This window comes from Megalops cyprinoides, chromosome 4 (assembly GCF_013368585.1).
Source record: "Megalops cyprinoides isolate fMegCyp1 chromosome 4, fMegCyp1.pri, whole genome shotgun sequence".
Lineage (NCBI taxonomy): Eukaryota > Metazoa > Chordata > Actinopteri > Elopiformes > Megalopidae > Megalops > Megalops cyprinoides.
This window is the reverse complement of record NC_050586.1, coordinates 5,213,864-5,239,735: the sequence shown is the minus strand read 5'-3', so window position 1 is coordinate 5,239,735 and position 25,872 is coordinate 5,213,864. Positions and strand designations below refer to the sequence as shown.

Sequence of the window (25,872 nt, the reverse complement as noted above, 5' to 3'; positions counted from 1 at the left end):
TTCTGTATAAAATGCTTTGCATTGTGGGTAACCACGCCATGACATGATAAACATTAGTGAGAGGCGATTTGCACTGGCTTGTTTACATACTGTTTAACTAATGAGTGGTCAACTTATTAATTTATTCATGTAGTTTTTTTCACAATTTTCCCCATCAATCAATATAAAGTGAGTATTAACATTTAACTTAATCAAAGTCAAAGAGTGATCTTCAAAGAGACCAATTAAATAGATAGAAAACTGCTCGCAATTCAACCAAACACCAGAGGAAGGCTGTCGCTGGTAATTTCATTTCTAAACTAATTTCACTGTAAAAATGAATTCAATTAAAACTGAATTAATTTAAGCCATTACACTGGTGTGATTACATGAATATTTAAAATCACAATAACACACCAATCTCCTCCCTCAGCAGTGATTACAGCAGTTTAGCCGTAATTGAGTTACAATATGAATATTTCTTTGCTCATTTTCAGTGCTGGCTCTTTTCATTTTTAATTTCTCTCCTCCTTAGAGGACCACAGACACACACACACACACGCACGCACACACACACGCACACACACACACGTAATTACTTGAAATGAGACAGACCCACAGATGTATATTGTATGTCTGTATATTTTTTTCTTTGAAAGGAGACTTGGTAACACTGAAAATACATTCAGGAATTACATTAAACAAAATAGAAGTCTTAAATACACAAATCTTCAATCTTCTAGTACAAGAAAGCCTCTATCAGGCTTTTAACACACGCCCCAAAAAAAGAGGCGACCTCCAAAGAGTGTCACTCCACCGAAGGGTGAAGTCTGTACAAACACTACATTTCTCACGCGCACACACGCGCGTGATCGCTCTCACATACACTCGCACACAGACACACAGTAAACACACACTGAAACCTACAGGTTTACAACGGATAGAATTCCAGAATAAGGGTTTTCCTGGTTTCCAGTCCACACCTGAACAGACCAAAAAAAAAAGCTAAGAGTAAAATGCACACAGAGAGAACCCGCTGCATATGCCCAAACAGACAGACACAGAGAGAAATGGAGACTGATGCAATCAGCACAGGTTCCACAATCCATCACGGTATTGGGGAAAAGTCAGACCTGCACACAGTATTTCACAGATGTGGTTGAACTGTGAAAACACTCTGTTGCCCATTAGATATGACAGGTATTCCATCATCAGAATATGCATCACATATTAATGCTCGTAACCCATATTCCTGCTATTTTTGTACAACCGTGCTGAACTGTAGGGTTTGTTCTCTCGTCTACCAAAAAACAAGTAAAAAACATGTTAAAAAAGAAAGAGGTGAAAATAATCGAAGAAAGCAGGATTGATTCGTTAAAGCATTTTGGGTGTAAAACTAAGAATCCCACTCTGAACTCGCGAGTGGTATCCCGTCCCACAGCGTGCAATCCATGTGTCATCCGTGAACCTAGTCTACATGTCAATCATGTGTCGTCTATAAAAATAGCCAACATGTGTCTTCCATGAACCCACGCTGTTGTTTACAACGACTGGTCTATGCACTGTGCCATGAGGGGTAACAGAAAGCACTTGTAGTAATCTCTGACACTGCAAGGAAGAGCACCCCGTTACCCAGTGTGGGACCCTCAACTCAGCTGTTTGCTTGAGGGTAGGATTGGGGGGGAGGCATGTCTCTACGTGTCCATACATCACTCTCAGTAGCTAGCAGGTGTGTAAAACAACGAGAAAATTAAAGACTTAAAGTGCAAGCAAAAAGTTCATTGTTCTTAGTTTTGGCTGGACTGGTAGCCTGGTTTGTAGCAGGGGTGGTGATGGGGGGCTGTGACGACTGGCAGAGGTTCAGAGCCCCAAGAGAGAAACTGAACAGCGTCCCCTGCTGTCTGGGAGGTCGCTGCACGGGAAAAATGAGGACTGCCATCCAGCTACTAGGGGTGGTCCCCTTTCAGTCTCAGGGATGATGGGTAGCCTGGCCCTCAGAGGCGTCCCCCCCCCTCCCGGGGGGGGTCCTCAGTGTGAGAAGGTGTGGATGTCGTTGTGCAGGCTGATGGAGGGCGGCGGGGGGGCGGGGCCGCGGCTGGCGCAGGTTTTGCTGCAGCGGCAGCGCTGCACCCACATGACGCTGCGGGTGAAGCTCTCGCCGTCGGGGCAGCGGAAGCGCAGCCTCAGGGTGCGCGTCTGCGAGGGGGTGCAGCAGCGCCCGTCCCCGCACGAGCCGCAGGAGCGGGGCCGGTACCGCCGCGCCGTGGAGCAGCCCGCGAACGTGATCCTCACCGGCTCCCGTGGCCGCTCCGTCCGCTGGCACCGCTTACCCCTCTGCGGGAGAGAGACAGGACACAACGCTCGGCGTCAGCACGCACAGCCTGATGCCGGACATGCAGGGCAGTTCTAGCATTACTTTACGTTACGTTACGTTACGTTACGTTACGTTACGTTACGTTACGTTACGTTACGTTACGTTACGTTACATTACATTACATTACTTTACATTACATTACGTTACGTTACATTACATTGCATTCATTTAGCAGACGCTCTTTCCCAGAGCAGCTTACAGCACAAAACAGCTGAAGTGTATCCACTCAATCTGAACGAGCAACAGTGTCGGACCAGGCTAACAGCTCTCCCAGACCTGTGAGTGAGAGCTGTTCAAGCACTACCACGAGTTAATTTGTGCAACCTGACAAGACAGCCTAGAAACTAAGGGAAGCTAAGTACACACACGATCATACATCACAGTTACCAAAGCCCAAAGCACATTGCGATACACACTGTATACATTCAAAACCAAGACTGAACGGTTTAATAGAAGATACTAAGGTAAGCATATTAGAATCTAAATACCTGTATTGTTCTCTACAGTAAGAGGATGACATGCTCATTGATGGTGTGGGTTGGTGTGGCAGTGCCTTACCCTGGTAGATGTGGCCGGTGTGAGGTTACACTCTCGAATCTGACACAGCCGGGTCTCTCTGACCAGCCGGCACTCCGTGTTGCTATTGGTCACTCGGCTAGAGATGCCCATGCCGCAGGTGGTGGAGCACTCCGACCAATCGGTGGTCTGCGGGAAGCACTTGGTGGGAAACGGGGCGTGGGGCTGCGAGAGGGACAGCCAATCAGCTGCAGGGGAGGAGGAGGGACAGAGAGAGAGCCATGAGGAACAGGTTTAGAGCTGGAGATGATCAAAGCCAGAGAAAGTGGTAATGGGAGACTGAGCCTTCACTCTCCTCTGAGTGGGCGGTAGTGTAGCATAGTGGGAAGGAGCAGGGCTTGTAACTGAAAGGTTGCTGGTTCGATTCCCCACTGGGGCACTGCTGCTGTACCCTCGGGCAAGGTACTTAACCCAGACTTGCCTCAGTAAATATCCAGCTATACATGAATAACATGTAAAATTTTAATCTATGTAAGTCACTCTGGACAAAGAACTATCACAATTTTCAGTCACTTGCTGATTTGAATGAATCAGTTCAAAGTGTTTTGCTTGAAAAAGCATTGGTTCAAACCAATCAGTGGTTAACAGTGCACAGTAGCTCCACCCACTATTGGGCACATGTAGCTTGCAGTGCTGTAAGTACCGGGAGTGAGGTTAGGGGAGGGGTTTGGTCTGTACCCAGAAAGTTCTCTCCGAAGGAGTGACGCCGGGCGGGCGCCTCCAGCTCGTTGGTGACGACGTTGAGGTGGGGCTGGGGTCGGGGGTCGTGCGGGGGCACATGGGGGGGCTCGGCGGGGTCCTCGCTGATGCGGTTGTCATCATCGCAGACCCACTCCTCGCAGCAGCGGCCGGGGGGGCGGGCCAGGCGGGGCTTGGCGCACCGCCAGTCGGGCAGGGGCACCTGGTGCGGGCACAGGGGCATGCAGCCCACCACCCCGTCCACACAGCTGCACTGGTGCTGGCAGCTGGGCTGGAAGTCCTCTCCGTGCTGGTACACGTGGCCGTTCAGCTCGCAGGGGCGGCCCTGTGCCTCCGCTGGGGGGGGGGGAGGAAGGGGGGCATGAGGCGTGTGCTTTCCCACTGTGCATTCCCATACGCATAAACATTTAAATCTGACATTCACATCTAGTTACGACAACCTTACATCTGTGTACATCCTTACATCCGGTATTAACATCTAGGAGGGTATAATTATGTTTATAATAAGGAGCAGCAGTGCGGCATAGTGGTAAGGAGCAGGACTCGTAACTGAAAGGTTGCTGGTTTGATTCCCCTGCTGCTGTACCTCTGGGAAAGGTACTTAACCCAAAACTGCCACAGTAAATATCCAGCTGTAAAAGTGGATGACACGTAAAACTTGTAACCTATGTAAGTTGCTCTGGGTAAGAGTGTCTGCTGAATGCCAATAACATACTGTAATGTAATGTAATTTTTAGATGGTGTCTTATAGTAAGGTTTCTCAGGAAGGCCACTTCACTTGCACCCTGGACATTATACAGTACACTTAACCTGAGTTGCCTCAGTAAATACTCAGCTGTATGAATGGATAATGTGTGCTATGTAAGCTTTGTGAATTGTCCTGGATAAGGGTGTTTGCCCAGCAAACAAACGATGTAGCGAGAAAAAGAAACGTTGTCGTACCGTTGCTGTAGCAGTGACAATCAGAGGAACGGTGTGTGAGGAAGCCGCTCCCCACACCCACCCTCACCCCCTCTCTCCACCCACCCGCCGCCCCTCCCACTGCCCCCGTTTACCTCGACAGAGCCCGCGCTCGGGGTGTCCTCCAGCCACCAGGTGGCAGCGCAGGCCCTTGATGTGGTCGCAGGGCTGGCTGGGGCTACACTCCTCGTTGAACTGCCTGGCGCACACCTTGCAGCAGCCGCAGCCATCGGTCACCCAGCTGACGCCCGGCGGGCAGGGGGGCGGAGAGGGGGGGCAGGAGCACTGCAGCGGGCAGCCCCCTTCCACCTGGGAAAAGAAAAAAAAAACCACAATATGAGGATGAGGCAGGTGTAAAGGGGGGGCGGGGGCATGAAAAGATGGGGTGAGCATGAGGGCACAGCACAGAACTGTAGGCACAAGCTGCAAAGCTGCACCAAACTGGACTACAGTCTCATCTAAACTCTGTCTTTAAATTACTTCAGCAAAAGGTGCTTCCTCTTCTCCACAATCAGACGTTGAAAGTAAAGCAAGGATGAGCGTGAGATTAGAGGTACAGGGCTGGGGCTGTTAGCATTATTTGCATGCAAACCTGTCCCCCGGGCCCTGTCATAATCAGCGCAACTGCATTCTGGGACACAGTGAGTGATACATCACTCCACAGAGCAGAGATTCTTCCGAACAGGCGTTTCCTCACACTGAGAGAACCCCACCATTGTCCTACTCCCTAGGAGGGCATAAGTCAAAAGCACGGTCGTCTAGAGAGAGTACACAGTATTTATTTCTGCTGTGAACCATTAAGGCCTCCCTCTGTGGGCTAAACTGTGCTAAAACCATGCTGAACCATGCTGAGCCGTGCTAAACTGCACCAAAGACAAATATGAGCCATCATGCAACACATCATTAGGAAATCCTGAAGCATCTAAGGACTCACTGCAAAAGGGGACAGTGTAAGTGATACTGAATCAGTAGAGAAAGTACCCCTAGTGGCTTTTGGTTCTTTTCTGAAACGCTGGTGAGAAACCATGCACAAAGATCCTTATAGGTGGACAATATGTGCTTGTGTGCACAAGAGGGGCATAGAAAAATGCAAAGTGTGATAAGACTCATTCAAGAGCATTTTTTTCAGTCCTTACAAAGCCAGTGCTATGAAGAGCATGCTGATGTCAGACAGCAACTCATTTATAACTCAAGCTGGAGGTCTGAATTACTATATTTACATGCGTCCAAGTCCCCTCCACCCCCCTGAATCTCAACATCTGAAAGCCCCATCACTCATAAAATTAAAGAAGCCCTCAATTCCAGTCACAGCAGCAAATGAACTCACAATGTTTTTTATATTGTTTCAACATATCTCCCGCTTTGCATGTCTGACTGAAAAATGTGAAACTTGGTTTACAGTAAACATGATAGTGATTTTAAACCTGTGTACATCAGGCTAGATGTCTGTGTATTAACTGTAGGCATACATGACTACATGACTGTGTTTTGCGTGATCATACTTTCTTTTGACCATTCACCACTATTATGCACATACGGCATCTGACTTCATGTGCAGAGAGAGAGAGGGAGAGAGAGAGAGAGGGAGAGAGAGAGAGAGAGAGAGAGAGACAGAGAGAGAGAGAGAGACAGAGAGAGAGGGAGAGAGGGAGAAACAGAGGGACAGGGAGAGAAACAGAGAGACTGAGAGACAGGTGCAAGTTACTAATATCACATGGAAACTCACCATCACAGAGGTGCAGACCAGCAGAACAGCCAGAGCTGAGGAAGCCCACCTCACACTCATGGGAAACATTCTCTCTTGGTCTCGGCAATAAGAACGACAACAAAAAAACGTGGAATAAAAAAAAAAATAACAGCGACGAAACTCTAATATATGCAAAATTAGTTGGGTGCGTTCAGCAATTTAGAGAAAGGTTGCCAGCTGCGTCGTGGTCAAAGTGTACGGAGCCCAGTGCCCGCTCGTCGTGAATCCAAAGAGGACAGGCGTCTGTATGTCTGTACGTCTGTGTGTCCGTCTGCGTCTGCGGCGTGGGGCTGGTCCTGGTCTGTGCGTGGGTGCACTGAGCGGTACACCGGTCCGTCGTTCTCCGTTTGCTCGCCTATCTCCCACGGGGCTCGACTCAGCGCCACTTCATTGAGAAATTCCTCCCGCGGCGCCCTCACTTATAGAGGCCAGCAGACGGCCCCCTGTGACATCATCAGCAGTCCACACACCAGAGAGAGAGAGAGAGAGAGAGAGAGAGAGAGAGAGAGGAAGAGAGAGAGGGAGAGAGAGGGAGAGAGGGAGGGAGGGAGGGAGTGGGGGGAGAGGGAGAGAAAAGGAGGGCAGTAGGAGAAGAGAAAGATTAAGAGGGTGGGGTGGGCTGGGTTGGGTGTGGGAGGCTGAAGAAGGGACTGAGTGAGGAGAGTGTGTGAGGGTGGGAAGCAGGCAAACTCCAAACGCATGGCTGCCAAGAGGAGGACATGCAGCCGAAATCACAGAGACAGCTTTGGAAGATGACGTTCAAAAAGCTAAGAAGCAAATTTCAGACCTCCCAGTAGAAAAACGCAAGGAAAGTTCCTGAGAGCAAGAACGAAAAAAAAACAATATTTAATGATCAGAGATTTTAAATAGCATTAATGCCTGCCAAAGGATGCATGGACACAATACAAAATATGGTACTTAGTTATGACACAGAAACATAACTAGCTTTTTGCAGCTAAACTACAGCAGGGTCACACGGCAGGTTATGAGCAAATTGCCCTAGATTTGATGCCGTAGTGACAGAAATGACTTTGGTCACATGATCCGGTATACTTGCTTGTGTAGCAAGGCATGCTGGGAGTGCCACACTTGTTTGGGGATTCCGTGATTGGAACACAAGGAACGAGGCCAGTTCTGTATGGAACAAAATGGAGAGGGAATCCCGCTCTTGCGTAACTATGAGGTGTTTGTGCCTCTGCACAGGAGGGAAAGCGCTGATGCAAACAATGGTGAGAATCCCTCCGAGCGGTTTCCCTCCCCTCCCTGTTCTCCTGAAGCCCTCTCTGCCCTGGGCACTTCCTGTTGCTGTCCAGCGTTCCCTCAAAGCCTTTCCCTCACAGACACATTCCAGGAAACACAGGTTCCCCTCGCCTCAAAACCTGTATGTTTATGTAGGAAAAACTAAACAATCTCATTGTCATCCAGCGAGGACATAAAAAAGTGTTTTTGTTCAAGAACAGGAAGCCATTGCATTAGGCCTTGGCTCACGCTGCTATGGAACAGGAAAAGTGCTTTAGTACACCATTGGTGGGAAAGGCTGCAGAAGGCCTGAAGGAAGAACAGGCCGAAATCTAGCCAAACCTGAACATCAGACACACACACACACACACAGATGATCAACATTCCACATAATAATAATCTTGCACTATTTCAGTGTAGTCTTCCCTGTCTTTCTGGAGTAGCATTTGACGAACATGCCCTGATTCAAAATTGGATTACAAAGACGATGCATTTAGAGTGCATTCTGCACATAAGAAATACTAACATAAGAATCAGGCATAAAGCAACTAGAGTGTGTGATAGTTTGAGCAAATGTTGTGCAGTTTAGATAAGTTGCTGGATGCCAGTTGACATATCAATGCTTCTTGGGTCTTAAGACCAATGTGAGGAACGCAGCAGAGGAACCGGTGATTCCACGGCCTGCACCTTCCAAAACTCTATAAAGACCCAATGATGCATCATGCAAAAATGAATGTGAACTGATGAGGCACCACAGGGCTAACTGCTTTGAAGAAAACTCTTAACTTAAAAAAAATCTTAACTTAATTATTTATTAATTTTGTTCTGTGTTACTTACAGACATTGACTGAGTTCGGCTCATAACTCATAGCAAAGGGCATTTCTCAATTGATTAATTGTGTTGCTTCAAACAAGTCAGGTGTGATTCTTATAAGTGATGAGTGTGTTACTTCTAAACAAGGAATCAATTCTGAAAACCTTTTCATAAGTTAGAAGAGTGAACAAAATTTCTAAATCATTTAAATGTTCTAAGCATTTCTACGGTTCCTTCAAAGGAAAAGCCAAATACAGCTACAACTCAAACTTTGTTTGTGAGAGAGAGAGGGAGAAAGAGACGGAGAGCATGGCCGTGTTGGCCTTATCTCTTCACTGCCATGCAAGTCATAAGGTAAAGAAGCCACAGGGAGGGAGGGTAAATGAGGAGAGATGGAGTCACATGCAGCATCATACGTACACTCTCTCACACACACACGTACACACACACACACACACACACACACACACACACACACACACGCATGCACGCACGCACGCACGCACGGACGCACGCACGCACACTCACACACACACACACACACACACGCACGCACGCACGCACGCACGCACGCACACACACACACACACACACACACACAACAGTAAAGTAAAAGCAACAGGCTACTGAAGATGTTTGAGAGTACCTTGTTTCAGATGGGCGAGGGGTGGGGGGGGGGTGTGGAGCAGTCTGGATTCCTGGGATTCCTGGCCCACAAAGGCAGGATGTGTGCGTTGGCCTTCTTGCACTGCACACTGATTTGGGGGGGGGGGGGGTGGAGGGGGGGGTGATGGAGGGGGCTGCCCGTTTGGTGCTCACTCCTCTGGTCCCACGCCAGCCATTGTTAGTGAGCCAGACAAACATTTCCAGGCCCGTAGCTGCTGGGGGGGTGGGGTGGGGGGGCAGATTGGGGCGATCAGGCAATACATCACTGCGGGGAGCATCTGCCTCGCTGCTGTAGACTCAACAGTCTCCACAGACACTACAGGTGGGGCAGCCGCTATGGGACCTTGGTCTTTGGGGTGGACGACCCACAGCTACCTGAGGCCTGGGGCAGGAGTTGGAAGAAGCTGGAGGAAGGCCCTATTTTCCGGGCCCTGTAGGTTTAGCCGCTCATCCGCTGGGACGAGCGCGCATCCGAACAAAGGAGGCCTCAAAGACGGACATCAAATAAACGGTCAAAGAGCAGGGCGGTGTTCAGACAAGTGAGTTCAAGACCAGCAAGATGAATGCTGAATAACCCCGAATGGAAGCCTCAGGGTGTGATGCCGAAGCTTTGGCGTGAGTGGCCCCAGGTAGGGAGTGGGGCCTGTTTGTGCGAGGTCTGTTTGTTAGCAGTCTGGAGAAAGTTGTTTGCTGAGGGTTGGGTAATTCCTGCCCTCCAGAGCCGCGGGGTCTGCTGGATTTGGTTTTTACCTCCTTGCTTAACCGTTTCATTGAAGTCCTTATTTGGACAGGAGGCTATCTCACAGGGTGTTCCGAGTGTTGGGCCTGGAAATGCCTATTCCTGATTCAGCCCCGTTGCATAGACGCAAATAACACTTCCATGACAATATTTCTCATGAATGAATATGGCGTCACTGGAATAAATTATACAGCATTCCTGGAGTATGAAACAGATTCACCAACAAACACCCCACAAGACTATGCAAACACAATACTGAATAAAGTTATTCTATGCTACACTGTGTGTGTGTGTGTACATGTACACACACATACACTTTAATTATACACAATATACCTACATTCCTCCGCTCTATGTGTGTGTGTAAATCCTGGAATAAAATGAAGTATTTGTAGAAGATAAAAGTATAATATTTTTTTAAAAATGAGCAAAAAATCCAATTTGTACATTTTTTTCCAATGCTATGTTTTTGTCCCCATTTCATAAGAGGTATGAATAAATATGGAGAAATGTTACCATAAATATGTATGTCTGGGAAATGAGACATTCCTCATGGCCATTGCTCATACTGACGTCATGTGGAATACCTGGTACTGTCCTCTATCTCCTGGTAAACCGGCCCAAATGCTATTTCCTCACACACTTTTACAGGGATTTGGGGAATCATGGAGGCTATGTTAGTCAGCTCTAGTGTGAATACATGCTTTAGAAAATACTTTTGAAATAATAACTCTCTTTTGAAGGATCGAGTCTAACTATAGCTATAAAATGACAAATTCCTAGATTCCCCTCAAATGAATGAATTAATACCACAAACGTTACATTGCATGCTCCAGCACAGAAATAATTCAGCATTGAATGGTCGTTGTTTCACCTCTAAGTGTAATCGTACACCTCAACAAAGGGTGTGATGTGAACAGTTTATATACAAAAGAGCACAGACAAAACATTAAGAGTCCGGTACCTGCACCATTTGAAGCCTGAAACCACGGCTAACGACACCCCGGGGGTCACACCATTGCACTTCTGCTATTCACACTACCGCAGGGCCCAAAAGCTCCCCTGTCTATTACATGCATGATTAACTTACATATTCCCGGCTATAGCAGGAAATTCACAATGCTCTGCAATGTTACAGCAACACGATGAGGCTTTAAACAAAACGGATTGGCCTCGGCTGTTTGCGTCCAGCTAGTGTGTTGCCGACAGGGTCGCCAAGCTCCAGGGCGGCCCGTCTCGTAGCCAATCGAGCAGCGGCGATGACAGACGTCTCGGCGCGGCGTTCTCAGATCAGCGGCTCGGGCAAACAGGAAGCGCCGGGAATCCGAGGGCTGAGGCTGTTTTTTCCTCCGAGACGCGAAGGGAGCAGTGTTCCTAACGACTGAGTCAACAGGAACCCGGGCAGAGCTGAGCGCAAGCGCACGGCAGAGTGTGAGAGTGTGTGTGTGTGTGTGTGGAAGAAGCCCATAAGCACAACACAAGGCTTCATGTATTCAGAAATCTCCATTTCGTCACTCAGGCCGATGTGTCATGGGATTCCCCCGAAAGGAGCCATTGTTTGCTGCACAATCAACTGTTTTCCAATTGGTCCCCTCCACAGAAAATATTCATGGCAACACTTGTCTAAGGACCTAGTTATGATTTATATAATAGTTCCTTATATATTATTATAATTATATTGTTATTATTAAAAAAGAGAGGCTACCACTTCTTCACCTTTTTTACCAAATGTCCCAATCAGCATGGAGTTCAACACCCTGATTTTGCAGACTATTAGAGAAAGCAGACTGTTCATTTGAAGTTTTGTAGGAGTGACTGCAGAAAAGAAGACTGTGCATTAGTATGTAAATGTCTTAAAGCTACAAAGTGGCTCTTCCACCACACACACACACACACACACACACACACACACACACACACACACACACACTGTGTGGAATCAGCTGTGTCTCCCTGCTCTCCCTTCTCCCAATATATGACGCCAAACCCTTGGGGTCAGGGTCAACTGCATTCCTCATGAGGGTGTCCCAAAAAACCAGTCAGGAACACTGACGCCACCCCCAACCTCAGTTACGAAAGAGCATTATATGTCTGTACAATAAAACATATTATTATGGCACACAACTAAAAACATCTCAATGACCTGAATATTAACTAGCAGCAAATAAAAAACCCCTCTGAATACACAAAAGCCTACAGACCTACCTGCATTTTCATGATATAGTACATTTTTTCTCCAGTTTTTTTCCTCCAATTTTGTAATGCAAGATATATCTTTCTGTGTGGTACTTCACAGAGAATAACCTTCACACTATACCAACATTGTCCATAGGATAATGTGGACAGCACCTTCATAAATAAGAACATTCTCTCACTACTGAAAGGAAACAATGAAATGTCATTTATTAAAATGAAAAGAAAACCACCATGGTATGTCCACTGGAAAACTGCAAGTAAACAGATTATATATGTTCTATTTTTATCCGTGTCAACATCCCATCATCTCAATCTACAGTGGCTCTCAGAGAAGGCAGTCTGTTTTCCAGAGCCTTCAGGGAAATGCAAACATACCATCCAGATATCATCAGGCTAAAAGCAAATAACATGTCTCTGAGCCAGGCCTCCTAAAGATGGACCTGCTCACGGTATACCTAGAGCCGCACACTCACCGTTAATCATCGTTCCATGCAGGTATAATCCACCTGCAATGTAGGGCAGGACATCGGTTACTGCGGTGATGTAATGGGGGCATGTGAGGTATGCCGAGTCCCGTCTGAGGGCTCACATCTGCGTGCCCCGTCCGGCGATCTGGCACAGGCCCCCCGTAGCGCATACCTGAGGCCGTGCTGACACAGGTGTGGCCGGGGCCCGCTCTCAGGCAGGTGCGGACGGGGGGGCGGGGGGAGGGGGCTGCGGGACACAATGGGACTCATTCACCTGGCGGGCGGTGTCGCGGGGGAGAGTCGGGGGACACGGCAGCCCGTGCATTCCTGTACCCCGCTTAATAGGGGCGATGACAGTGGGGGGGGGGCAGGGGAGGGGGCACCCCCCCCCGGGGAGAGGACCTGCCCACGGCGGGGCTGGCATGAGCAGGTGTGTGACCTGGGACTGCCGCCCCCCCCCATCTTCCTCCATCTCCCCCTGGCACCCTTCACAATGGCCTATGCTCATACCGAGGGACGGGCGCGGTCACCGTGACGGGCTGCTCCTGCCGAGCTTGACCCCTGCACACTGCTGCTGTTTCTTACAGTGTCAGTGTTAAACCTGCAGGTGGGTGGCATAGCACACAGAAAACTCCCAAGCAACCATTACAAAAGCATTACGAAAAAGTACCAATAAAAAATCCCTGATTTTTTACCAATAGATGATAAGCACATCTATTTTCCTATCTCTCTCTCTCTTTTCTCCCTCTCTCTCTACATATATATATATATATATATATATATATATATATACATACATATAGACATATACATATTTACACATATAGACATGCATACACACAGCTATAGATTGCGTAGAATGATGGATTGGCTATAATACATGGACACAGTTCAAGCTAGGATTCTCCATGCGAATATTTCTCACATTCTCTCATTATTTATGAAATACAAGTGTATATTATATACATATATTTTATAAGCCATGATGGTGGAGTGTAGGTGTAGGTGAAGCCCAAGGCCAGGTGAGCCGATGTGGCCCTACAGATTCCACTTGACTGAAATTACACTCTCTGAACGTTAAAAAGCCACTTGACGGCAGGCAGCCATTTGATTAAACCTTTGCACAGTGCTTTGAGGCCGCCTTCATCATCAAAAGGCACACTGTAAAAAAGCAGGCAAAAAAAGGAGGAAAAAAATGATCAAATAAGAGGCCGATTGACCACGGCAACCTTTTTTTCCCCGGTGCGATACCAAAACGGCCTATTCACAGGCCTATCTGAAGTGGTTTCTCATGCTACGGGCCGCACATTACGTACACAAAAATAAAAAAGTACAAAAAACACAAAAATTAAAAGGGAGTGAGTGTTGAGCGTGGTGGCAGGGCTTGCTGACACAGACTGTCCTCAGAGTGTGGGGGTGGAGTCGGGGGTGGGGGGGGTCAGCCTCACAGAGCAGAGTCTGTGATTCCGGGTGGAGAATGTTATCACAGAACGCCGTACACAGAGAGTTCCAGAATTATCCGGCGGGGATGGTGACACAAACAAATATAATAAAACACATACAAACACATGCATGCGCGCACACATACACATATACACACACACACACACACACACACACACACACACACACTCTAATGGAGACCCCCCCACCCTAAAGGAGGGGCATGATTATTTTAATGCTTGCTGGGGCTGCTGATGGCGGCCAGGCCACCAGAGCAGGGAGAGGTGATGAAGCAGGAGGCAAGCATGTTGCTGTATGATGCCCAAGAGATGGGCAGAATGCTCCGGTCCGCTGGTCACAGTCACACCCCTCCACCCACAGCAGTGAGCCCCCCACTCCCCCCCACTCGTCAGTGTGACAGCGAGGGAGGCCACCAGGCCATCAGTCAGTAGGCGTTAGCCTAGCATTTTAGCATTAGCGCCCTCCCCCTCCCCACCAGGCCCAGATACACAGTGTTTGTTTGCCCCGCTGAGAGCAGACAAGAGCCTGTTAGCGGCACCTCTCTTAAGGCCCACTTTCCCTTGCGGTCCCCCAGGATAAATGGCTCCTCTGTGGCCTGTCTGCCCTCATTAGGGGGAAAATACAGATACCTGTGAGCAGGGCCGCGGGCCAAGCAGAGGCCGGGCCAGAACAGTACATCACACAGGCCCTGGAACCGGGGCGTCTGGGCGGGAGGCCCGGGGGAGCGATGAGCCGTGAGAGTGACGTCACTCCCTCCGCAGCTACTGTGCTAACGGCCTCGTAAATCTCGCCGCCTCGCCTGACTTCAGCTTGGCACCGGGGGGAGACCACAGGCGAAGGAGCCGCTCCCTCAGTTGGGCCCGGAGCAGCTGAGCTGTGGAGTGGGGAGGTGCAGCAGGAAGATGCAGCGGGGAGGTGCAGCAGGGAGGTGCAGCGGGGAGGTGTAGCGGGGAGGTGCAGCGGGGAGGTGCAGCAGGGAGGTGCAGCAGGGAGGTGCAGCAGGGTGGTGTAGCGGGGAGGTGTAGCAGGGAGGTGCAGCGGGGAGGTGCAGGGCTTGCAGACCTAAAGCTGCTGCTCTGATTCCCAGGCTGTAGCCTCAAGCAAGGTGCTTAAGCTGAATTGTTTCAAGAACACATTGGGGCAGGCGTAGTGGTAAGGAGCAGGGCAGCTAACCGAAAGTTTGCTAGTTCGATTGCCCACTGGGGCACTGCTGTTGTATCCTTGGGCAAGGCACTGAACCCACAACTGCCGGAGTAAATATCCAGCTGTATAAATGGATAACATATTAAAAAAAACTATTGTAACCTATGTATTTTGCTCTGGATAAGAGAGTATGCAAAATGACAATAATGTAATGTAATGCAATCCAGCTGTATGCACAGGTGATATGTATACATCACATTGCATTGTTGTTGTTTGGAAGACGTTCTTATCCAGAGCAACTTACACGGTGCATCTAATAAAGTGGCATGAAACGTTGCACAAACAGGACACCACTAACCAACACATGAACAAGGGTTAGTGGCAAACATAGTGCTCCAAGCACAAATGCGTGCCTACACTGACTTGCACAACCACAGCTGGCTCTACATAATGGCATCTGGTAGGCAAAAAGTAATGTAGCCCAAAACGTGTGCAAAAGCAAGCAGGGCTAGCCTTTTGCCTGTGACAGCTGGCCGGGCCGGCCCCCCCCCCCCCCCCCTCCGGCGGACAGTGGACAGCCTCCTGTGAGGTCAGCGCTGTGAGGGAGCGCAGGGTGAGCCTGGCCTTCACAGAGGCACCTGGCAGCAGTGCAGGAAACGCCCTCTGGGCACCGGCTCTGGAAATATTCCCCCCGCAGCGGAAGCGGAGAGCCGTGGGAGAGGGAGAGCCTGACCGCTGCATTCCGCGCTTGCCTGACGCTCGTGGAAAAACGGGTGGAATTGTTTTTGTTGTGTTCCCCAAACCCCCCCCCCCCCCCCAACCCAGACGCTGCCGGTGCTGGCACGCTGCCCCCCGAAAGCGGGGCGCGGGGTGTGGGAAGAGTGCTGGATGTTCCCCTGCAGCACGGAGCCCGATCCGGCCCTGCGTGCAGCTGTGCCCCTGCTCTGACGCCGAGCCTGCAGCCACCGGCAGGGCGGATTCTTCTTCAAAGCAGCGACCTGCACGCCTGAGGTGCGAGGAGTCCTTCCCACGCTGACTGCAGGAGGAGATCTGAGGCCTGGAGACGTGGGGGGGGGTTCCCTGTCTGGGGAGGGCGACGGTCACACAGGAACAACAAGCAAGGGCGGCAGTGTAGCATAGTGGTTAGGAGCAGGGCTTGTAGCTGAGAGGTTGCGGGTTCAATTCCCCACTGGGGCACTGCTGCTGTACTCTTGGGCAAAGTACTTAACCCACAATTGTCTCAGTAAATACCCCAGATGTATGTAAGATTTTAACCAGTGTAAGTCGTTCTGGATAAGATGTAATGTAATGTAATGTAAGACTCAAATGAGAGCTGTATGATGCAGTGAGGAAAAAACAGTTCGCCATGCAGACTACCATCAATTTCCTCATCCTGCCTTCACACACATATGCACACAGACACATGTACACACACGCACACACAACCTGCCTGGTCTGAACAAGTGCCCGCGCCTGCCCGTCATGCAGTGCGATCCCCCATGGACCCCGTAGTCCCCAGTTGTGCAGACCTGGACGGGCCCATGTGCCCCCGGAACATAGCTCCCAGTGTTCTGAGCCACGCCTTGGGGAATTCCGTCTCGCTGACGGGCCGGCCCAATGCACCTGTGCACAGGTGAACCTGCAGAAACCCACGGTGTGAAACCTGGTCAGGAGCGTGAAACAGCTGCTCCAAGCGGAGCCTCTGCTAACACATTCACCCACTGTGGAAAATGACGACTCTTTCCTGCAGGCAGCAGGATAAGAGACACTTTTTCCCTGTGTGCTGACACCGAGAGATTTCACAGGTCAGTTCCTTTCAAAGTCCCCTACTTTAATGTGTTATTGTTCATGTAACACAATTGAGCAAGTCTGCCTCTTGTACTGGACGGGAATATATTTCAGTTTTGTTTACCTTAAAGACAGACAGTGCTGGAAGGACCCCCTGGAGATAATTGAGCCGTTGTAAAGACAGCAGTAAAGAGCTATATTGTAAACTGCATCGTAAATAACTCCCACAAATATTATGCTGCCCATCTGCTAGCGCTTCCTAATGGGGAAATAAACAAGGGCCGTGCCCGAAAATGTGGCTTCTTGGACACGGCCCTTTCCTTCTGCCACTCGAAGCACCAGGTGCTCGAAGACACAACAGCGGTGTTAACCAGCGGTCACAACGGCGGGAAAAAAAGGAGGAAGGGCCGGCGGCGGCGCTGGGGGAGACGGGATTAGTGAAAGGGCTCGTTTCACCCCACCCAGTGCGGTCCCGAGGCGAGAGCCCCACAGAGGGTGGGGGGGGGAGTTTACTTCATCCACCCTGGCTGTTATTGCAGCAGAGGAGGAGATGGAGACGGGAGAAGCGGGAGCCACGGTTTTTACTGGAACGCTGTTTAGGGCTCGGTTTATGAGGCATTAAAATGTGGGGACGACGGCCAAGCAAACACATGCTCACGCAGCGGAGAGGCCAGAGGATCACGCCCCCGCCTTTCGCAACAGTACCACCCATGGGAAACTGTCCAACTGACCTGGGCCGGAGCACTGAAATGGCACTGACTGAAATGGCACTGACAAACGGCACTGACTGAAACGGCACTGGCTGAAACAGCACTGACTAAGATGACACTGACTGAAATGGCACTGACTGAAACAACACTGGCTGAGATGACACTGACTGAAACAACACTGGCTGAAACAACACTGGCTGAAACAGCACTGACGAACGGCACTGACTGAAATGGCACTGACTGAAACAGCACTGACTGAGATGACACTGACTGAAACAGCACTGAGACGACTGACTGAAATGGCACTGACTGAAACAGCACACAGACTTCTTCATCCTGCATCCTCTCCTTCATCTGACCCTGCGAAGGCTCAAGAAAAAGGCCTCCTGCCCCAGCGCCATTTCTACACGTCTGTTGAGAGAACTAAAGACAACAGCACTTCAGAAGTGCTTCACTACTGAGCGTCAGTCATTACATTACAATACATTACTGTCCCTTAGCAGACACTTTTATTCAGAGTGACTTAAATAGGTTATAATTTTATCCATATCCATGTGGCCATCCATGTTATATGAGCAACAGTGTCAGACCAGGTTAACAACACTCCCAGACCAGCAAATGCATGCACAACACCATTCAAGCATCAATACAAGTTAACTTGTGCTAATCTGCAACTAAGACAACCTAGAAAGTTGTCTCTGAAGTTGTACATACAACACCATAATCACATAAAATGCCTACAAGTCACATAATATCAAAAACTCACGGAAATAGTACAAGTAGAAAAGCAGCAAGTAACAGAAGTCATGTCATGTTGCTTTTCAGTTTTACATGGTCAGCTTACTTTCCATCTACTTTCCAACCTCTAACCTCTGGACAACATGCATGATCAATGGCCACAAAGACCTTGACATGTTGTGTCACATCTTCTTGTCCTGTCCAAAAATGAATACATTTTGGGGTTTCATCTCTGACACCCTGTCTCACGAACATTCCACAAGTGGATTAGCCTATTAAAAAATACAGGCCTTTTCCCTCGAAACGCCCAAAAGTCAGACAGCACATCTGATGGATTGGGTTTTACTGGAACCTCACTCTGTTCTGTTCGGCCCACCCTGTCCCATCCTCCCACACGCAATGGATCATACACACGCTGACATATCCATAGCTACACACAGACACCACACACACACACGCACGGACGCACGCACGCACACACCCCTACTATTCTTCTCTACGCTGACATATCGATAGCTACACACAGACACCACACACACACACACGCATGCACGCACGCACACACCCCTACTATTCTTCTCTACGCTGACATATCCATAGTTATATGTACACAGCACACACACACACACACACACACACCATACACCCGCACGTTCCTTTTTCTTTTTTGCTGTCTCTTCCTCCCCTTTCTCTGATCTGGCTGGTTATGGGCTCACTTTTTGTGTAAAGAATTATCTCTCAAGCTTTGCTTCACCAGTATATATGTATGTGTATGTGCACACGACAACTGGGTCTTTCAGTTTTATCTCATATGTATAACGTCTAATTGAAATAATCTCCTGACCTCACACAAATTAGAGATACACAAAAGATGTCAGTCTGTTTATTAATATTTACATTTTCATATTCCAAGGGAATTTTCTGGACAGACTCAACATTTTCAAGATATTAGAAAAGTATCTACTACTTTTCTACTACCAAATATAACCATTGACCAGCCCTGTGGTCTGGTTTCGGAGAGGTTTCAGTACTTTGTTTTAAGTAAAAAAAAATAATAATAATAATTAAAATAATAAAAGTATTATGCAACAGACCAGATGTGAATGTAAACTGGATAATGTACCTGGAATGTCACATGCAAGACTCTATAGTGACACCTGCTGTTTAACAGAGGAACAAATAACACCACACAGCAATGTGACCTGCCAAGACCAGCCACTGAGTCTGTACTTGTAAAACATTCTACATACATGTGCATTCAATAATTTATGGTTATAACTTGACGTTGAATTCCCCAACATCAGCCAGGAAGAAAAAAATGAAAATATGTTTTCCATTATAGTTGACTCAAAACTATAGTCACAGCAATCATGGATATCATGTTACACTGAAATATGCATGGTGTTGTGCAGTACTCTTAGAGGTGCCATTTTCCTCATATATACTGTTCATTTAACCAAACCACAAACACCTGGGCCTCTGGGTCTTCAATCCCCTCATTTTCCCAAATGCTGTGTGCTTTACATTTAGTGCTTTATAACAATTTCCATTGTAAAAATGCTTTATATCAAATGAAATTTGGCTGATTGACTGATTGATTAATAAAACAAACCAGCGAAGTGGCTTGTCTTAGTATGACGACAGTTGTTTTCGAGTTGCAAGGTATGTGACCATTGCATCACATAACATTACATGCAATTAGCAGACGCTCTTATCCTGAGCGACTTCTGTCACAATAGAACATAAGTGTATCCATTCAATTTTAAACAAGCAATAGTGTCAGACCAGGCTAACAACACTCCCAGACCAGTGAGTGTGAGCATAACACTCTTCAAGCCCCACCACGGGTTAACTTGTGCAACTTGTGATCCTGACTGTTTCTGTAGATTGTTCTGGGAAACGTGAGTAAGAGCTGAATGTGCTTGCTCTCCGCTGTGCAGAGGCGGTCTCTTCTGCCTCGGGGGTGTACTGCCTCAGCGGACGGCCCGAGCTCAGGGCGGCCCCACTCTGCTATCGTCACTCCTCATTCGGGGTGTCTGACCTGAGGCTGGGGGGAGGCGGGGGTGGCTGAGACGCCGAGCTTCCAGAGTGCCTCTCCCTTATGTCACTTCCTGTTTGCCTCGGGTCAGACTGTCTCACTTCCTCCGTGCCTCGGGTATAGTTCATCTCGAGAACTTGTTCTGGACTCACGCCAATGTTCACCTGACCGACAGATGTCCCTCCTTCTGCCTCTGTGAAGATAGAGAGATGTAATGATGATGCAAGAACAGGGAAAAAAAATAATAAAAATACTGTTAAAAAAACTATGAAATTTATAGTCATACATAAAACATTTTTCAGCTCAAAGAAAGGGCATATACAGCGTAAGGTCTTGGTAATATTAATAATCATATTTCCTCTGGGAGGCATCTTACCCAAGCTCTCCTGTAATGTTGCATCAGGCAGGGCTAGCACAGAGCTGTCTGGGGCAGTGGGCTCCTCAGCTTTCGGCTCCCTGGAACTGACATCATCTCTACCCGAGGGCTTATAAAACACAGCCACACAGCTTTCAAGATGCCTGCTTACCTCTTATTTCTTAGTGGCTTATATTTATTTCGAACAGCTGCCATGATGATCTTTTTTGTTTTTGTAGTCATTAGTCACTCCAGCGCACTCCTTCAAATTAGGTAGCTTAGCAATACAGTTTGACATGTCATGTTGTGGTTGTCACACATTTGCAGGAATCTATACTCAAGCATATTTCATGCAAAGGGATTGCACATAGCTTTTAAACACTAAAAATAATCATAAAACAGTTGTAATAATAATTAATAATAAGACAACACGATTGAGCGTGTGTATGTGACATACTGCAGCACACTGTGTGAGGTTGTGTTGCCTCCAGAGACTTACCCGGTGCAGAGGGATCTGACGTGTGAGGCTGGACCCCAGACAGAGCTTTCGGAAGCCCCTCAGAGCCCCGGTGTCAGAGCGTCTGAGCTGGGAGCCCACCAAGCTGTAGCCTCCGCAGCGCCACGCCCCCTCCACAAACTCCACACAGCTCCACACAGCAGGCCCTGAGGACAGGGACAACCAGAGTTCCACAGTGACATCACAGCCTGAGACACAGGGGAGCTGTAAGCTGCAGAGGGCGGTACAGAGAGACTCAGTGGAGACACAGGCGAGCAGTACAACTCACAGCACAGGCAGACTCCTAACACTGATCTGTAAGTAGTCGCAGTAATGCTCCGAAATAATGCTTTTCTCTAACTGCTGTCATAACAAGTGGGATTACAGCAATATAATGTCTGCAGTGCAATTTAAAAATCAGTATAGGGAGTACAAACTGGGGAGGAGAGGAGCTTTTACACTGATGATGGTTGTTGAAAGTGTTCTTTAAGATTAATCTTAAATTTGCCCCTTTTTAGTGTGAATTACTTTTATGTATTTTGCGCCGAGTAATTTGTGATTGCAAAGAGGAGATCAGAAAATTGTTTTGAACATAAAACCAATGGGACGTCTTTTCATTACAACCGAAATGGCTTTGCGTGAAGGGCACAATGGCCAAGCAAACACATTAGATGCAATCAAGCGAGGAATGAGCCGCTAATGGGTGAGCCTTATTTAATTTGCATGTGTGTTAATGGAAAAGTCAAATCTATTAAACTACCATCAGGGGCAATCTGGATACACGGTGATGCAAAAACTGTAATAAGATCAGGGCAATTCCCACCCATTAACTACAGCCTGCTGCAGCCTTTGTCTTAACATGCTTGGATGGTGTGAAATGCATAGGTGATGTCATCACTGTGAGACACGTACACCAGTCACAAGTTTGGACACGCTTACTCATAGAAGGGCTTTTCTTTATTTTTACTATTTTCCACATTTTAGAATAATAGAGAAGACATCAAAATTATGAACTAACACAAATGGAATTATGCAGTGACCAAAAAAATGTTAAACAAATCAATACTCTTATATTTTAGATTCTTAGTAGCCAATATTTTTTGAAATTAAAATGTCCGAGAGGGAAACAAATTCATACATAGGCATCAGCTTCACTATTTATGTGTCTAAGAAACACATTTAAACAGGTATTTAGGCATAGGTCTTTAGAACGAATAGGCTTTGAATGAATGTTTCCCATTATCTTAAGATGTGTCCAAACTTTTGACTGGTACTGTAGCTCACAGTCACAGTGACTGACGCAGAAGGGAATTTTGCTGCACCTATTGCCACTGCAGTCCTGGGATTGAGGTGCAGGGAAGCCTTGGGAACAGAGCAAGAATGGGGGTCGCCCCATTCCTGGAGAGGAGGGGGCCGGGTGCCAGCACCTCGGCCGGGGGGCATGTCTTTGTCCCGGCTCTGACGGAGGCCATGGTTCTTCCAGAGGTACGTCTGACTCCTCAGCCTCGTCCAGTCCGCCCCCTCCCCTCCCTTTTGAGCCACCGGACACAGAAGAGACAAAAGAAAAACAAATCTTAACAGATTCCATGAAGGCACTCCACTGTTACGCCCATCTGAAAAGGACGGAACGCTTTTGCTTTTCTCAATTAGCCAGCAAGATGTGCATTACCAGGCGGATTATGAAAAAAAAAAAACATTTATTTCTTCTGATCCACAAATATGTGAGCTTCAACAGATCATTAGGAGAGAATACTGCTGTCGATTCATGGCACAATCCAGCCCTCTTTGCTATACGGTGCTTGGCAATCATGGTACATCGGTTTACATTCTTTGATTCATTTATTTATACACAGCCGTCTAGGAATGCTCGCTATCCAAACTGCATTCTTCCTGGACTGTAGCGCGACTAATCAACATCGTACGTGAGCGCCGAGCATTCGCTAAATGAGGCCTTTCGCCTAAGAAAATAAACACGGCCCTGTTAAGCTGGAGGGAGATTTGGCTTAATAGATTGTTATCGGAGCCTGCATCAAAAACACCAATGTCCCTCATCTGAACTAACTCCACTTTCCCGTAACGGATTTTTCCCCCCCCCCGTCTCCCAATTTGCACACGGTGCCAGAGCAAAATCGCTTTCTTTCACACGATGGGAGAGCACGATACAGCACACTCAGCAGCCGCACTGCTGCGGGCGTTCAAATGCAGCAGTGCATTCTGGGTCGTGAGTCGTGACATGATCGATGCAGGGTTTTTCAAAGCTCCTGCACAGGCTCTGCCTTAGAGTCCTCAGGCCTTAACTTTTCCACAAGCAGGAAGCAGTAGCAGCTGTAATGAAGATTTAAAAAAAAAAATGGTGAGCGGGGCATAGCCTCCTTACCATGCTGTCTAGTTTGTACTGGGAGGCTGGGGGGTGCAGTGGGGGCCCTCTCCTCAGCCTTGCCCCACTCGCGCTGTGGAAGACTGCAGGCTTGTTCCTGAGGCAGGCCGCACTAGGCTGCCTGGGCACTAATGGACGTGTCAGGCCGCTCTGTGGTTCTGGTCGGAGATACGAACGCCGGATCCCGTGGTTATGAGCGGTGCTGACCTCCACTTGAGCTCCATTGGTGATTTCTCTCCCGGGTCTTGCGGGGAGAGACTCCACTGTCCAGGTGGTTCCCTGTAACACCACTTGACTGGTAGCATGTGGCTTCCCTCTTGGCGACACAAACTGTTCACTGGTCAGCTGGAGGTGTTCCATCTTCTTAACGTCTCTGGACTTCTTTCTGCTCTATAACATGAAGAGAACCATGTTTACTGAAACTTCTTTGCCGCGCACCTTCCGGGTAAGAATCTGAAAAGCTTTTGTGCCCTTCATGATAGTCACATTACAGTCTTCATGACAGTCACAATACGGTATTTCAGTTAAGAACAGGCAAAGGTGCATTCCCTAAAACAGCTTGAAAGATTCAAACACAAGCTATTAACAGGAAGTAAATATGATCACAGAAAAGTTCCCACACACTCAGCATTGTTTGGAATAAAGTTGTTTTTCTCTCACTTTCTTTGGTGTCTTGTACAACTGGGAGGAAGGAATGCAAGCAAGATCCTTCACAGTTACATGAGGAGACATCCATCTAAAGTACAAAAGGGTACATCGCAAAGAGATATGAATAATACAAGAAACATGAATCATACATTAATTTACCTCCACAATAAGCAGCACAAATAATTTAAATTGGAACAGTTATGATGACTAATAAAAGAAATCATCACAGTGATATATACATTTATTATCTTAAATAACGTGCCTTTGTGCAGGACCATGACCAAAACAAGGACAATACTGCTTCTTCAATACATTCATAAAGACTGACTTCATGTAAATGTGTCACACAGAGTCCAGAATAAGGGGCGTGTCACCTGTGTTGGGGGTTACACGGGTTTCGGGGTACACGATGTGGGTTGGGCACCCATGTCACCACGGAGTCACTGCCAAACGAGACTCCGGAGCAGCAGTCTATAGGGCTGATCTGAGCCTGCTTCAGCTGCCAAGGCAATGGACACGCAGGCTTTATTAAGGTGATTACTGAAACATTTTGAGTCCAGGAAGTCTCTCTCTCTTTAGCCACAGAAGCACAACAGGGACAAACAAAGTAGATGGTGGATATTACACCTAGTGATGTGTCGTATGATAGAGCCAGGTATGTTTGTGCATGTGTGTGTGTGTGTGTGCATGTGAGTGTGAGAGAAAGAGACAGAGAGAGAGAAAGAGAGAGAAGGAGAGAGAATATAGTTGCGTTGAGTAAAAGAGTGAGTAAATCAGTGAGAACAGGTGAACATCCATTTGAGAATCACCTTAACATCCTTGCTCTGCCTGGTGCAACGAGGACTCTGAGCACCACAGTTAAGCCCAGGGAAGTGGAGATCCATCACACTGCAGGCCCACAGCATCATTACCATAACAATTCAGGATCCTTTAGAGGATGTCTTATTTATTTGTGTCATTCCTCAAATTGCAAATATTCATTTCCATTACATAACATCAGATAATGAAAATGTATTAGCAAGAGATCTGGTTAATGATGCAATTCACCTGAGCCCTTTACTACAGAAATAAAAGCTTTGGAACTCAGTAATTATCTGTTTTTATCAATCTCAGCAATTCAGTCACTCACCTCCCAAATGTTACTTTGGAGTCCTTCAGGGAATGGCTGGAGAGCTGTGATTGTGAGGCCACTGACTGACAGCTTTCCGAGCTAAATGCTCTACAGAACAATTTCCCTTTGGGAGCCTTTCTGGGATCGGCCCACTCTGACACATTCACAACGTTAAGGGTTGGAAAGACCTCTGGATTTAAAGGAGAAGAAAAAAAGGAGAGGGTACATTTGACTCCTTAAAAGCAGAAGGCTGTGTATTCAAGCTGTTTTTCTGATACACGCTTTCACCCCAAAAATACCACCACCCCATCAATACCCTACGCAATAATTTTGCAGCAAGTTACAGCACAGGTGAAGGACATACCCTCTAAAGGAACCCTGCAATTCCTATCAGACGCTCTGAATTGCACGTGCCGTGCGACGCCTCGAGCCACGCGCTGCTCGGCCTCCCAGCAACAGGGATGGGGGCACATGACCCAAAAACAGTGGGTCTCATCTAAACACTCATTTGGACAGCTGCCCATGCTGGGTACACTACACCTGTGTGG

General features: G+C 47.9%; 1 protein-coding gene across 1 annotated transcript; it reads right to left on the bottom strand.

The window, feature by feature from the left end:
• Nucleotides 1–619: 619 nt before the first annotated feature.
• On the bottom strand, nt 620–6,715 carry LOC118776373 (CCN family member 1-like). Its single transcript, XM_036526693.1, has 5 exons — nt 6,315–6,715; nt 4,684–4,897; nt 3,608–3,964; nt 2,912–3,117; nt 620–2,313 (listed from the first exon to the last, which is right to left on the bottom strand). Exons 1-5 carry the CDS (start codon nt 6,381–6,383, stop codon nt 2,008–2,010), a joined length of 1,152 nt encoding a protein of 383 aa, XP_036382586.1. The 5' UTR covers nt 6,384–6,715; the 3' UTR covers nt 620–2,007.
• Between the last annotated feature and the right edge of the window lie 19,157 nt (nt 6,716–25,872).

Bases quoted from the DNA above. Each gene is read 5' to 3' on its own strand.
- LOC118776373 (XM_036526693.1), bottom strand. From the start codon at position 6,383: ATGTTTCCCATGAGTGTGAGGTGGGCTTCCTCAGCTCTGGCTGTTCTG. The intron at 4,898-6,314 runs GTGAGTTTCCAT...TTCTTTTCCCAG, and splicing joins TGGTCTGCACCTCTGTGATG to GTGGAAGGGGGCTGCCCGCT. The intron at 2,314-2,911 runs GTAAGGCACTGC...TCTCTCCCGCAG, and splicing joins CACCGGCCACATCTACCAGG to AGGGGTAAGCGGTGCCAGCG.